Below are 13319 nucleotides of genomic sequence, written 5' to 3' on the forward strand. Positions count from 1 at the left end.
GCTCAGCTTACTAATTTCTACCCCCAAAAGGTGGGTAATGGGGCTGCAGAGAGAGACCCCACCCCCCATGTGTGCAGCTTCCAGGACAAAGTGAGACCCTGTACTCTGGGAAAGAAACATCCTCATCAGTGTATGGAATTTGTCCAGATTAATAATCACTCCTTTCGGGGAAATAAAGAACATATGTGGAGGTGGTAGAACCTTTCCCTGTATCTTAAATTCTACTGGACTAGAACTCGTAGTCCCAGCCAGAGGGAGTCAGACTCAGGGAACAAACATGGAAACCTTTGACCTAAGAATGGTGCTTCTGCAGCCCAGTGTCTGAACACAGACACCTAACTCTGTTCCTCTGTACCCGCTTGAAAAATCGGGTCATGAGAACAGTGGGGTTTGCTCATGGTTTTTTTGTTTTGTTTTGTGTGTTGTTGTTTTTTTTTAATATTTGCTCCAAAATGGGGACTGTTGAGGGCTGATCCTGCTTATTGCTAGAGGTCCCCCACCCCTGGTCCTCCAGGTCCTGAGTGTCCCTTCTTGTCCTCCATTGCAGCTGCCACATGTCCTGATGGCTGCTGAGAACCACTGTGGGGCTGCAGGAAGGGGGAACTGTCTGACAACACTCAGAAAGTTACTTTCACTTCTATTTTCCCTGCTTGGGTGGAGCCCTTTCTGGGTGAGTCCATTACAGACTTCTTGCTCAGGGCTCGGTCGGCTGAAACCAGGCTGTAACCAGGCTGAAACCAGGCTGAAACCAGGCTGAAACCAGGCTAAAACAAGGCTGAAAGGAGTCAGGGGACACCAGAAGGATCAGAGGTCCTGGCAGAGCCCAAGGCAAGACAATGGCCAGTACGGGCAGCAACTTCAGAACCAGGTCAGTCTCTGCCTTCCTTTCTTTAACTTCCTGTCCGGCTGTGCTGCTGCTTGACTGTCTGTCATTAGACACTCAACTAAACCTTGACCTTAGTCCTGCTTTACACATACACTCATGCTCAGTGTAATGGAATGCAGAAATATACGATAAGGAAATTGGACCTTTAAACTGCACAGGGACAGCCGCTAGTGGAGCACAGCAGCCACAGCCCTGAAGACACTTGCGTTACACCTACTGCTCTGCTGATGGCCCCTCTGGACTCAGCCTTCCTTTCTGACTTTGAGAAAGGGATTTGTTATTTTCTCATGACCTCTGAACTCTCTCATTTCCCTCTGGCCCCTCCACCTTCACCTAGGTCGTTTCAAAGGGGGTACTTCAGAAAATATAAAATTCAGGCTAAACATCTGTCTTTGGGTGCCTTGGTCTCCTACCTGACCTGGGTACAGGTCAGTACTGGGCCTATTCCAGTCTCTGACTGGGGGTCTGGCTCTTCCTCTGGGGCCCTGATGAGGAAGTCAAAGAACAAGGAAGGACCAAGATGCCAAAGACCAGTGCAGACTGGCGTTTCATTTGTACTTTGATTTTCTGCTCTGGGGGGGTTCCACCTCTGACAAGGAGAAGGCTAGAAACCCAACCTTTTTTTTAGTAATGAGTACTAAGTTACATTACTTAATGAGTTTAATTGTTTGTTTTTTGAATCCAAAAGAAATACATTCTACTTTCTTTGTCATGAAATTTCAAATGACAGGGATGTATACAAAGAAAAGCAGTCCCATTCACCATTCACCCCCTGTGGCTTCCGTTCTTGGGCCTGCTGAGTGTTTTTGGCACAGCTTTTGTCAGCCTATATCTTTTCTATACATTTACATGAAAACATGTAAAGCATGTTTTCATGTAAATTAAAACATGACTTGTTAGGAAAACATGTTAGGAATTCTTAACATTTTTTTTCATGCTAGGAAAACATGACTTGTTTTCCTAAATGCATAATTTCTGTCTTGTTTTTTGAGTGAGATTATATTATATACACCATTCTAGATTTTACATCTTTTTACTTTTAACATTAAAATGATTAGGGTTTTTCACATTAATAAACATAAAATTCTACTTCATTCTTATTAAAAAGTGCACAATGCTCCATGGAGTTGTTCTTCATAATTTTTAAATTAGGTTCCATTTAATCCATTTATATTGTTTTTAATTGTTCACTGTTACAAATAAACTCTGATAACAGCAGTGAGATATCTTGTGTTTTTGCATATATACAATTGTTGGTCTTGTGTCACAAAACAAAAGGTAGAATTGTTCAGGCAAGGGGTGCTAATATTCACTTGTTCATACATCCTACCAAATTGCCTTTCTCATGGCTGAACCACTGGCTGATGAGCCCTCTCTTCACACACAGACTTCACAAAGGAGCTGGTTAAAGGGATGCGGCCGTTAACTTGCATTCTCTGATTGCATGGGGGGTTGAACAGGTTTTCCTGTCTACTGTCTGCTTAAATTGCCTCTTCTATGAATTGTTGATTTATTTTTGGCCAATGTAATAAGTTGAGTTGATTGTCCTTCCTTTAATGACAAGGGAGAGTTTGCAACATACTCTGAACTTATCAATATGCTTCCTTGTCTTTTAACTTTTTTATAGCAACTTCTATTGCCGTTAAAGCTTTCAAATTTAGAGTAAGAACTTATAGTACTGATTTTATAAGATAGGTGCACCCTGTTTATCACAAATAAATAAAAGCAATGCTGAAAGTTACTGGTGAACTCCACGCACACTGTCTTTAACTGGAGTTCTTGTGTTCATGAGGAGACAGATTCAATTCCACCTTTACTCCAGGGAAAGTTTCTTCTCTAATACGTACAACACGTATTTTTTTAATTTGGGGGTAAAACTCTTCTTCCATGCATGTACCTTTAGCCTTCACGGCTTTATTTGTCCCTAACAAATCAGCCTTTTACTTCCTGTTCACAACAGTTGTCTCAAATTTTCTTCTATGCCAACTACTTAGTTTTTAGTAGTTCTTGTGGGGTTTTCTTACTACTAATTTTTTGAAATGCTGAGTCTGTGAGTTTCTTCATCTCCCAGCCATAGCCCTCTGTCTGTGTGAAGTCCAGGTAATCAGTCTCCAGCTGTGGCCAGAGCTGAGCTCTGCTTTCCTAGGAGGAAGTGACTTCCCAGTTTTCTGATCTCTCTCTGTTTCCTGGACCTCATCATAATGGTCACAGCCAGCTCCAAATGTTGAGCCTTTGGGTAGGTAATTCCACTCTGCTTTTCAGGGACATTTGGCATGATTTCTTTAGCTTTTTGGCCTGAAAAACTTTTCTGCGTATCCTGAGGGGGAATCTGACTGGGTGTTGGGACCCCTCACTCCAGCCCTGCCTGACCCTTACATGCTCACCTGTCTTCCTTGCTCGCAGCAGAACTCCTTGTCCTTGACCAAGGCTAGGTTCTCATTCTCTGCTCTGGGACTAGTTTTTTTCATATTTGAATGGTGTCTTTTGAAGCACAAAATATTTAATATTTTTTTACTAATTTATCAGTTTTTTCTTTATGGATCAAGCTTTTGGTTTCATGGCTAACTTTTTGTCTTCTATAACACAAAGTTACAAAGATTTCTCAAAAAGTGATCTAATTTTCTCTTTTACACAGTACCAGCTTTAGCAATTTATGCTCATACCATCAATTCATGTCTGCTTCTCTGAATCTTCTCCCAAGCTGCATTGTCACTTGTGAAATTGTGTTTCTAATCTAATGGGCAAGAAACGCTTTCCCACTGATATTTTAGTTTGCATGTATTCATTTATTTATTGGACATTTTAATTTTATTTTCTCTAAGTGACTGTTCAGAATCATTTTCTTTGGCATTATTGTCACATTTTGTCAATAGGGTGGAGTCTTTATATATCAGATATAATAACACTTAGATCTGTGAATTTAAAATATAGTTCTACATTCTTTTACTATCTCACTGACTTTTTAACATCAAACCAATTAAGTCTTCTACTTACTTTGCTTGACTCAGATATTTTTTCTTTCATGTATATTCTTAAATTACCTCATCTGATTTCAATAGGATTACAAACTGCAGATGCACTACACTTTAACAATAATTTCAGAAGGATTGACACTTTAAAATTGATACGTTTTTCGAGCTGAAAGCACCTTCCACACATCCACTTATTTAGAGCTTGATAATTTTCTTCAATAAGACATTATAGTTTCTTTCATATAGTTCATAACTTTCAGATGTTTCTAAATATATGAATGTGTATTTACTATTGTGTTTGAAATAATATTTTCTTTCTTTTCAACATGTGTTATTGCAAATAAAATCTGTTCATTTTATGTACCTTTTTAAGAAATTCATTCCTCTTGGCAAATTCTTTTTCTAGTTCTTAAGGAATTTATTTAGGTTTTTATCATATCTCTATATGTAATCATATATCATATAATATGTGTCTTTTAAAAATATTTATACCAATGAATTGTTCTTATCTTATTGCATTAGCTAAAACATATATGTGAGTAAATTGTGGTAATGGTAGGCATCATTAAATGGTCTCATCACTTCAATGTCTGCTGTACTATTTGCTGTTTTTTGAGAGTTTGTATTGCGTCAGCTTTCAACTATTTCATATAGTTTTTTATTCTACTTTTTTAAAAGATTTTATTTATTTATTTATCTTTAGAGGGGAAGGAGAGAGGGAGAGAAACATCAATGTATGGTTGCCTTTTGTGCGCCCCCTGCTGGGAACTGGCCTGCAACCCAGGCATGTGCCCTGACTGGGAATCGATCTGTGATCATGTGGTTCACAGACTTGTGCTCAATCCACTGAGCTACACCAGCCAGGGCCTATTTCATATAGTTTTTTAAAAAATAGCAGCGAGGAGTCTCCATATTTTTAAAAATAATTTATGAATATAACTATACACTTTCACTGCTTTTGTTTACGGTTGCCATACATTTCATAAGAGGTTTCCTGATATGTAACAGTCTTTACTCGAGCTCATTCCACTTTCTTCCTGTATTTTTTTTCTCTAAAGCAACCTCTAACTGCAAGATCTATTTCCCTTCTTCCCAGTAAAGGGCTTTTTGTTTACCATCATACAGTTCTGGGGTGTTGCTATTATTTTCACATGCAGCAAGTTGATCTTTTACCAATTAACACTTTCTGGTACTTCTTTCGTAATAAAGATAATGATGTGTTGACATACATTTCAAAATATGAAAAATAAATTGTAGTTTCTTGTTTTCAGCATAAAAGATTATGTAATGTGTCTTTCTAAATAATTTCTCCAGAGCCTGTACAATAATTATTGCCTGTGCAAAAAGTCAAAACCTAGAAGTAAAAGTTTTTTTTAATATTTATAAAACATTTGTTCCATTATTTGTGTTCTGAATTTTTCTATTACATCAATATGAGCATCATTTTGTTTGTTCATGTTCACATACCATAACTTTTCTCTCTGTGATTTTAAGAACTTTTATGGTACTTTATCTTTTTTGGGTCTCTTGCTGAATTCTACTTTTGATCCTTTGCTGTCCAATATCACCATGGTTTCATCTACATCAAGGATTTGCATATATAACTTTTGTACTTTTTCTTGTTTTTACTTGTAAACTCCTTATTGTTTTCCTTGTCCCTTTTTTGTCTAAAAATGCAAGCTATGTTTTCATTTTATTTTACATCTTCCTGTTTTAAATGACATTAAAACTCTTCATTTTAATCAAGGTTATTTTCAATTTTATAATTTATTTTTAATCTATATGTTTGTGGCTTTGAATTTGAAATTATATTGTTCAAGTATTTGAAATTTAAAAAAAGAATTATATGAAGCAAAAAGAAAAAAGGACTCATGGACAACAGTGTGGAGAACTGGGGCAGCAGGTTATAAAGAGATAAGAGGTAATGAAAAAATACACTGAAAGAAAAATTTTAAATATAAAAACAAGTCATTTAACTCCAATTGCCCTTTACCACTCAGCTCTACACTTTAACTTGTTAATATACTTTGCAGTCTTACATTTAAATATTACTATTTTGTAAAATAAAAATCTTTTCTTTCTAGAATAACTTTTTGCATACAGATTCTTTACACATTTAGTTGAATACCAACTTAGGTTTTTCATGATTGGAACTACTGTTAATGGTATTGTTTTATTTAATTTTGAATTCGAATTTTTCAATGCTGGCATGTATAAAAGCCATTATCATTTTTCTCTATTATTTCATATCCATTGCCCTTGTTACACTTACTTTTTAGTTACAGGAGCTTTGGGGAGAATTCTTTAGGATTTTCTGCATAAGCAATTACTTCATCTGCAAAGACAGTTTTGTTTCTTCCAAACTATAGTTTTAATTTCCTTTTCATTTTCTAGTGTGCATTCCAGCACAATATTGAATAGGAGTTATAAAGGGAACACCTTTCCTTTTCCTGATCTTAGGGGGAAAGGGTGCAGTTTCTCAACAGGAAGTCTGATATTAGCTACAGGCTTCTTGTGGATGTTCCTTCTCCAGTTGAGGAAGTTCCTTTTTGTGTCCAGTTTGCTAGGGGTTTTTACATGAATGGATGTGGATTTTGTCACATGAACTTTCTGCATCAGTTGACATGACCACTCCATTTGTCTTCTTCAGCCTCTTGATATGGTGGATTACATTGATTGATTTGGAACATTAAACCAGCCTTGCATACCTGGGGTAAATTCCAGTTGGTCATGGGGATAATTTTTTTATACATTGTTATATGCAATTTGCTAATGTTTTGGTGAAGATTTTTGTATTGCTATTCATGAGAGTTAGGGGGCTGTAGTTTGTCTTTCTCTGCTTTTGGTGTTGCAGTAGGCTGGACTCACGGAATGAGTTAAAACTTTTCCCTCTGCTTCTATTTTCTGCACAAGGCTTTAGAGAACTGTGTCATCTCTTAGTTCAATGCTTAGCAGAATTCACCAGTGAAATTATCTGAGCCTGATACTTTTTTTTCAGTGTTAATTGCTCCTTCACTTAAAAAAAAAAACAGATATAAGCCTACTCAAATGATCAAACTCAAGTGGGTTTTCGTAGTTTGTATTTTTCAAGGACTCGGCCCATTTTATTGAAATTACCAAAACTGTACTCAGAGATTTGTCACAGTAGTTTTTCCAAAGGCTTCCATTGTCCTTGGGATCAGTTGGTGATGATCCTGCTTAGACTTCTAATATTGGCATTTTGTGTGTTTTATCTGTTTTTCTTACTAGCCTGTGGTAAAGTTTATCAATTTTATTAATCTTTTCCAAGAGCCGGCTGTAGGTTTTGTGGTTTTCTCTATTTTTTTCTATTTCTGCTTTCACTGATTCCTTTCTTATTAAATTTTTATTTTATCCTATTTCTTCCATTTTAGGGTTAAATTGTTCTCTTTGTGCTCTTCTATTACTGGTTTCCTAAGTAAGAAACAGATTTTTAAATTTTAGATCTTTATTCTTCTCTAACATAGGTACTTAACAGAATCTATTTCCCACTAATTACTGTTATTTCTACATCACCAATTTTTGATAAATTATATGTTCACTTACATTTAATTTAACAATTTAAAATTTTCTCTTGAGACTTATTTATTACCCATGTGTTATTTAGAAGTACATTTTTTGATCTCCAGATATTTGAGGAGTTTCTATCTATTTCTGTGTAAGTAATTTCTCATTTAATTTTTTCTTATCTGAGTGCATATTCCATGATTTCTATTCCTCTGCACTTGTTACAGTTTGCTTTATGACCCCAAATGTGGTCTGTCTTGGTGAAGGTGAGTTTCCCTGTAATCATGTGGACTATGTGTACACAGTGTTATGAATTGGACTATTCTATAAATGCCAAATAGATTAGTTTCATTAACAGTGTTGCTCAAATCAAATGTATTTTTATTAAATCTTTGCTTGCTATATCTATAAATTACTAAAAGAGGGTTTGAAAGCATCAAACTCTAATAGCAGACTTATTTATTTCTACTATAGTTCTTTCAGTTGTTACTTTCTTTTTTAAAATTTATTTATTTTTCAAGTACAGTTTTCTGTCTATTACTCCCATCCCAACCCACCCCTCCATGCTCCCCCCTCCCTCCCATTTCCACCCTTCTTAATTGTTGTCCATGTATCCTTTGTATTTGTTTCTCTAAATCCCTCCCCTATTTCCCCTGAAATTCCCTCCCCTCTCCCCTCTGGTCACAGTCCCATTGTTCTCTATTTCAGTGTCTTTGTTTATATTTCGCTTGTTTGGTTGTTTTGTTGTTTAACTTTCTGTTAAAGGTGAGATAATATGGTACTTGTCCTTCAACACCTGGCTTATTTCACTCAGCATAATGCTTTCCAGTTCCATCCAGGCTGTTGCAAAAGGTAGAAGCTCCTTCTTTCTTTCTGCTGCACAGAATTCCATTGTGTATATGTACCATAGTTTTTTGATCATTCATTTACTGACGGGCAGCTAAAACACCAATCCCAAATAACCTATGCACCCCAATGTTCATAGCAGCACAATTTACAATAGCCAAGAGTTGGAAGCAACCTAGATGCCCATCATAAATGAATGAATCAGTTGTTACCTTCTATATTCTGATGGTGTGTGTTTAGGTGAATGCATGTTAAGGGTTGTTAAGTCTTCTTGGAAAACAGGACCCTGTTTCATATGTAATGCCCTCTTGCTCATTCATAACTTTTCTTGTTCTGAATCATCTTGGTCTGGAAATAATAGCTACTCTATCTATCCCTTGGTTAGTACTAGCATGATCTCTTTCTCCATTCTTCACATGAGTTTTATATTTAAAGGTTTATTTTGTTAAGACAAATTGATTTTAATTTTGTTATGACATATAGGTTTTTTTTCAGTCACTTTAATAATCTCAGGGTTTTTTCTTATTAGTTCATTGTTGACACTATTACAGATGTCCCCATTTCTCCCCCTTTGCCTACCTCCACCAAACCCCTGCCTCCCCTTCCCTCTGGCCATCACCCCACTGTTGTCTATGTCTATGGATTGTGCATGTATGTTCTATGGCTAATCCCTTCACTTCTTTCATATGTAATCTCTGTTTTCTAATTGGAGTGTTAAGACCATTCACATTGAAATAATTTAATAAATTTAATTAATATCTATCATATTTGCAACAGTCCTCTATTCATTGTATTTGGTCTTTCTTTTTTTTCACCCCTTTTTATACCAGCTCTGGTTTTAATTTAGCATGTTACATGATTTTATTTATTCCATCTATTAACATACCCATTTACTTCTTTATAAATGTTTTCAGTGTTTACCTAGTATCTCAATATGCATTTTACACCATTCCACCTGTAGTGCTTGTACCTTATAACAGACTATTTCCAATATTTTCCTCCCCTTCCTCCTGACATTGCTGCTACTGGTTACACTTGTCTATATGCTGCAATCATCACTTGCTCCAATCTGAGCTGTTTGGTCCTCAACCAGGCTGCCTTCTTGAGCGTCTTTTACTGTCTCCTGGGTTAGATTCACTGTGTTTTGATTTTTACATCTTCCTCACTACTGGTTTACTTTTCTGATTTTCTGGAATATACCTAAGTATTTTTATAAAATCATAAGGATGCTGCTGAATATGATACATTCATGAAACAAACATACACAAAATCTAATACTATACTAGATGACTTAGAAAAATTTTGCAAGATATTAATGTATAAAACAAATGTGATGCAGAAAAGGGTGTATATTGCAGAAATATGTATGATGCAGAAAATGAAAATCATATAATGTCATAATATTATATGATAACAAAACATTTTAGAAGCTATGGCTAGGATATAGATAAGAGTAGATGAAATTGCATGTTTGGGGGGAGAATCCATGCAAAGTAATTTAAATGTGTTTTGTGGCAGAGGTGGGGACAGTGATCACTGATGTGGATGGAAAGGGACGGGAAACATGCTAGGTGGGGAACAGGCCAAAAAGTGAAATGGTGATTGCAGATAAACTTCAAGCATTTCTAAATTTCATTTTTAAAAGTATAAATGTTTATGCATATGTGAATAAAAAAAGGGATGAAAATTTAGGAAAAACATTAAGGAAGTTGTTTCACAAACTAAAATGTCTCAGCCCCACATGTGTGAAGTTGACCCGACCCACTCTGAGACTGGAAAGCCTGGCTCTGCAGCCACTGCTGTGGAAGAGCCTTCTCAGCTATGCTCCATCACTCCTCCATAGGGCTCCAGGTTCTTAATCCTACCGGGAAGGTTAAGTTTTGTCTTTGGTTGTCAGGTGTTGTTATTTCACAATACTGTGAAATACTGTGCCTTGGAGGTTCTTACAAAACTCTTTTGGGTAAAATACACAATGATGTCTTTTCAAAAACTTCACGTCCTTCTGCTCTCTGATATCTCCTTAAATGATTCCCTTGATGTGTTCCTCCTCTACATTTTCCCTGCCAAGCTGTCTTGACTCCAATTACATGGCTATTAAATTGTGTGTGTTAAGGCTTATCTTCTTATACTTCCTCTCAAGGTTACTTTTATTCCATTTTAATCTCTTTACCTAATTTTGTGGGATATGTCCTCAGTTTTATCTTACAGACATTTAAATAATTTTTATTCTGAAATCATTAAAAAATATCTCAGACCTCTACCTCTTTCCATAGTAGTTCTATTTTCTTAGTAACATGCTGTGTAATATAAATTCTTGTATCTCTCTAAAATATTACTTTGGGTAAGTCTTCTCCTGATTCATAAATTATCTCTTTTTCTCATTAGGTACCTTTTTAAAAATTGTTTTATTTTTCCATTCTGACATTGGAAAATTTCCCCAATGTCAGACTTATGGTTAGATGATTCTTCTTAAGGAAAAGCTGGCAGAATTAATCAATGGGATTCACTATTAAGAATAAAGAAGGAAAATCATAAGAATATCTCAATGGATACATCTGATAAAGTTCAACATCTATTTCTGGTAAACTTCCACAAAGAAGCAATAGCCAGAAACTTCCTCAGTCACATTTAAATTATATATACAAAAATGTAGAACAAACTTTATACCTAGTGAATTAGGTATATGAATTATTTCCTTCTAAGATTGGAAACAAGGCAAGAAAGTCAGATCTCACCACTTCTCTTCAACAGTGAAGTTAAACTCCCAACCAAGCAATAAGAAAAGAAAAGTAAATAACTGGTGGAAAGCAAAAGGTCAAAGGGGTTTTTGTTAATGTCCAGATACTTTTCTATAAAATCCAAAGTTAATTTATAATACATTAAAAAGATTCACAGGTCAATTAGAAAGGTTATGGATACATGGTTAATATTTTTAAAGCAATACTATTTCTATACAATAGTAAAAAGCACTTAGAAATGAATACCATTTAATCCACTAATTTACCAAATAGAACAAAAAAAACATGGAAATAAAAAACAAACTGATGTTTAAGTATTATTGGGGTGAAAATAGAGACAACTGTAGTCTAACAACAATTAAAAAAGAAAAAGAAAACTTGCAGAGAGATATTAGTTACAAATGAAGATGGTACACAAGCACTGATGGGTATGATTTGTTAAATAGAAAACAGTGGCGGGAATTGATGTGGGAGGTGGTGTGTAGGTAGGGAAGAGAAGAGTAATGAAGAGAAAAGGGGGACAACTGTAGTGGAAAAACAATATTTTTTGAAAAAAAAAAAACAAACCTTGAGTGACCAGAGGAGAGGGAAATAATGAGGAAATGAAGGAGAAGAGCCAAATCAAGGAAGATGTATAAAGGACCTAAGGGCAAAAACAATGGTGGGAGGACTATTGAATGTGGGAGGTGGGGGTGGGTAGGGAGGAGAAGAGTAATGGGGGAAATTGGGACAACTGTAATTGAATAATAATAAAAAATACACAAAAAATCAAAACCACTTAAAGTAGCATCAAGCTCTAGCTGGTGTGGCTCACTTGGTTAGAGCATTGTGTCATAAACCAAAATGTTGCACATTCAGTTTCCAGCCCAGGTGCATACCAGGTTGCAGGTTCCATCCCTGGTTGTGGGCATACAAAAAGGAAACCAATCAATCCCTAACAGATCGATATTTCTGTCTCTCTCTCCTGACCCCTCTCCACCCTTTGGCCCCTCTTTTTCTTTTTCTATCACTCTCTCTCTCTTGCCTCTTTCTCTTTTTCTCTCACTGTCTCTCTCTCTTCCTGTTTCCTCTCCCTTCCTCTTTCTCTAAAAAAGCAATAATAATGTTCTCAGTGAGAATTAAAAGAAGAGACAGAATTAAAAGAAGATACTATTAAAAATTAAAATAGTATCATAAAGAATAAGTTTAAGAAAACACATGCATGACATATAATACTGAAAGTGATAAATACTGGCAAATCAAATTAAGGAAAGCATCATAAATGGAGAGCTTTACTATGTTAACAAATTGGGGCTCGATATACTTAAGATATCAATTCTCAGCAAATTTATCTATAGATTAAATGCAAATCCAATATATGTCCAAAAGACCTGTGTAGCCAAAATTGACAAATTGATTCTAAACATATATGGAAAAGCAAGAAATCCAGAAAATTCAAGACTATTTCTTTCCAACTGAATTCAAGACTTCTATAATCTATAGTTATCAAGGCAATGTTTTACTGACATAAGGATAGACAAATAGACCAATGGTACAGAAGAGAAAATCCAGATTTAGACATGTTGGCTTTGGGGTATTTTTATAAGCTTGGAGTAGGCAAAGATATCATAGATAGTATACTAAAGTCATTTATGGAAAAAGAAAAAGAATGAATAGAATGAACTTCATCAAATTAAAATTTCTACTAATCAAAAGACAGAGTTTAAAAAAGGAAAGACAAACCACAGATAGGGGAAATAAGTAAATGCAATGCTTATATATAAAATATAAAACAAACTCCTTCACATGTGTAAGTAAAAGACAGCACAATAATATATATGGGCCATATACATGAACAAACACTTCACAAGAAAAGAGTATAAATTTCCATTAATCACATCAAAATTTTTCCAACATTATTAGTCATTAAGTAAATAAAAATTAAACCTATATCAGAAACTGCATAGCACACTGGAATGACTAAGACAAAAAGGCCTTTTCTTTATTTTCATTTTTTGATTGCTGTTCAAGCACAGTTGAAAAACAGTTTCGCATGTACGAAAACAGTTAAATGTACTCCTACTCAATGACCCAGCAATTCCACTCCTAGTTATTTACCCAAGAGAAACAAAAACATACTATAGGAAGATTTATACAAGCACAGAAGTTATATTCATATCAGTTCTAAACTGAATCTCTCAGATGTCCATTAGCAAGAAAATGACTAAACAGATTCTGGTAGACACACACAATGGAGCACCACTGAACAATACAAGAAACAAATTTCCAATCACACAACAGCATGCATGATGAGCAAAAGAAGTCAGACATGAAAACATACATGATGTTCTATTCCATGTATGAAATCCAGTA

General features: G+C 35.3%; 1 protein-coding gene across 1 annotated transcript in view; it reads left to right on the forward strand.

Annotated features, from left to right (window-relative positions):
- The first annotated feature begins 687 nt into the window (after positions 1-687).
- Positions 688-13319, forward strand: part of LOC118975294 (nuclear autoantigen Sp-100-like) — a 43919-nt gene continuing 31287 nt past the window's right edge. Inside the window, exon 1 of the mRNA XM_037029139.1 lies at positions 688-868. Within this exon, the coding sequence (XP_036885034.1) occupies positions 837-868 (32 nt within the window). The 5' untranslated portion in view covers positions 688-836. The remainder of the gene's footprint in view (positions 869-13319) is intronic.

The sequence above is a fragment of the Sturnira hondurensis genome, unplaced genomic scaffold, assembly GCF_014824575.4.
Source record: "Sturnira hondurensis isolate 20B ecotype Veracruz unplaced genomic scaffold, ASM1482457v3 Scaffold0020237, whole genome shotgun sequence".
NCBI classification, from domain to species: domain Eukaryota; kingdom Metazoa; phylum Chordata; class Mammalia; order Chiroptera; family Phyllostomidae; genus Sturnira; species Sturnira hondurensis.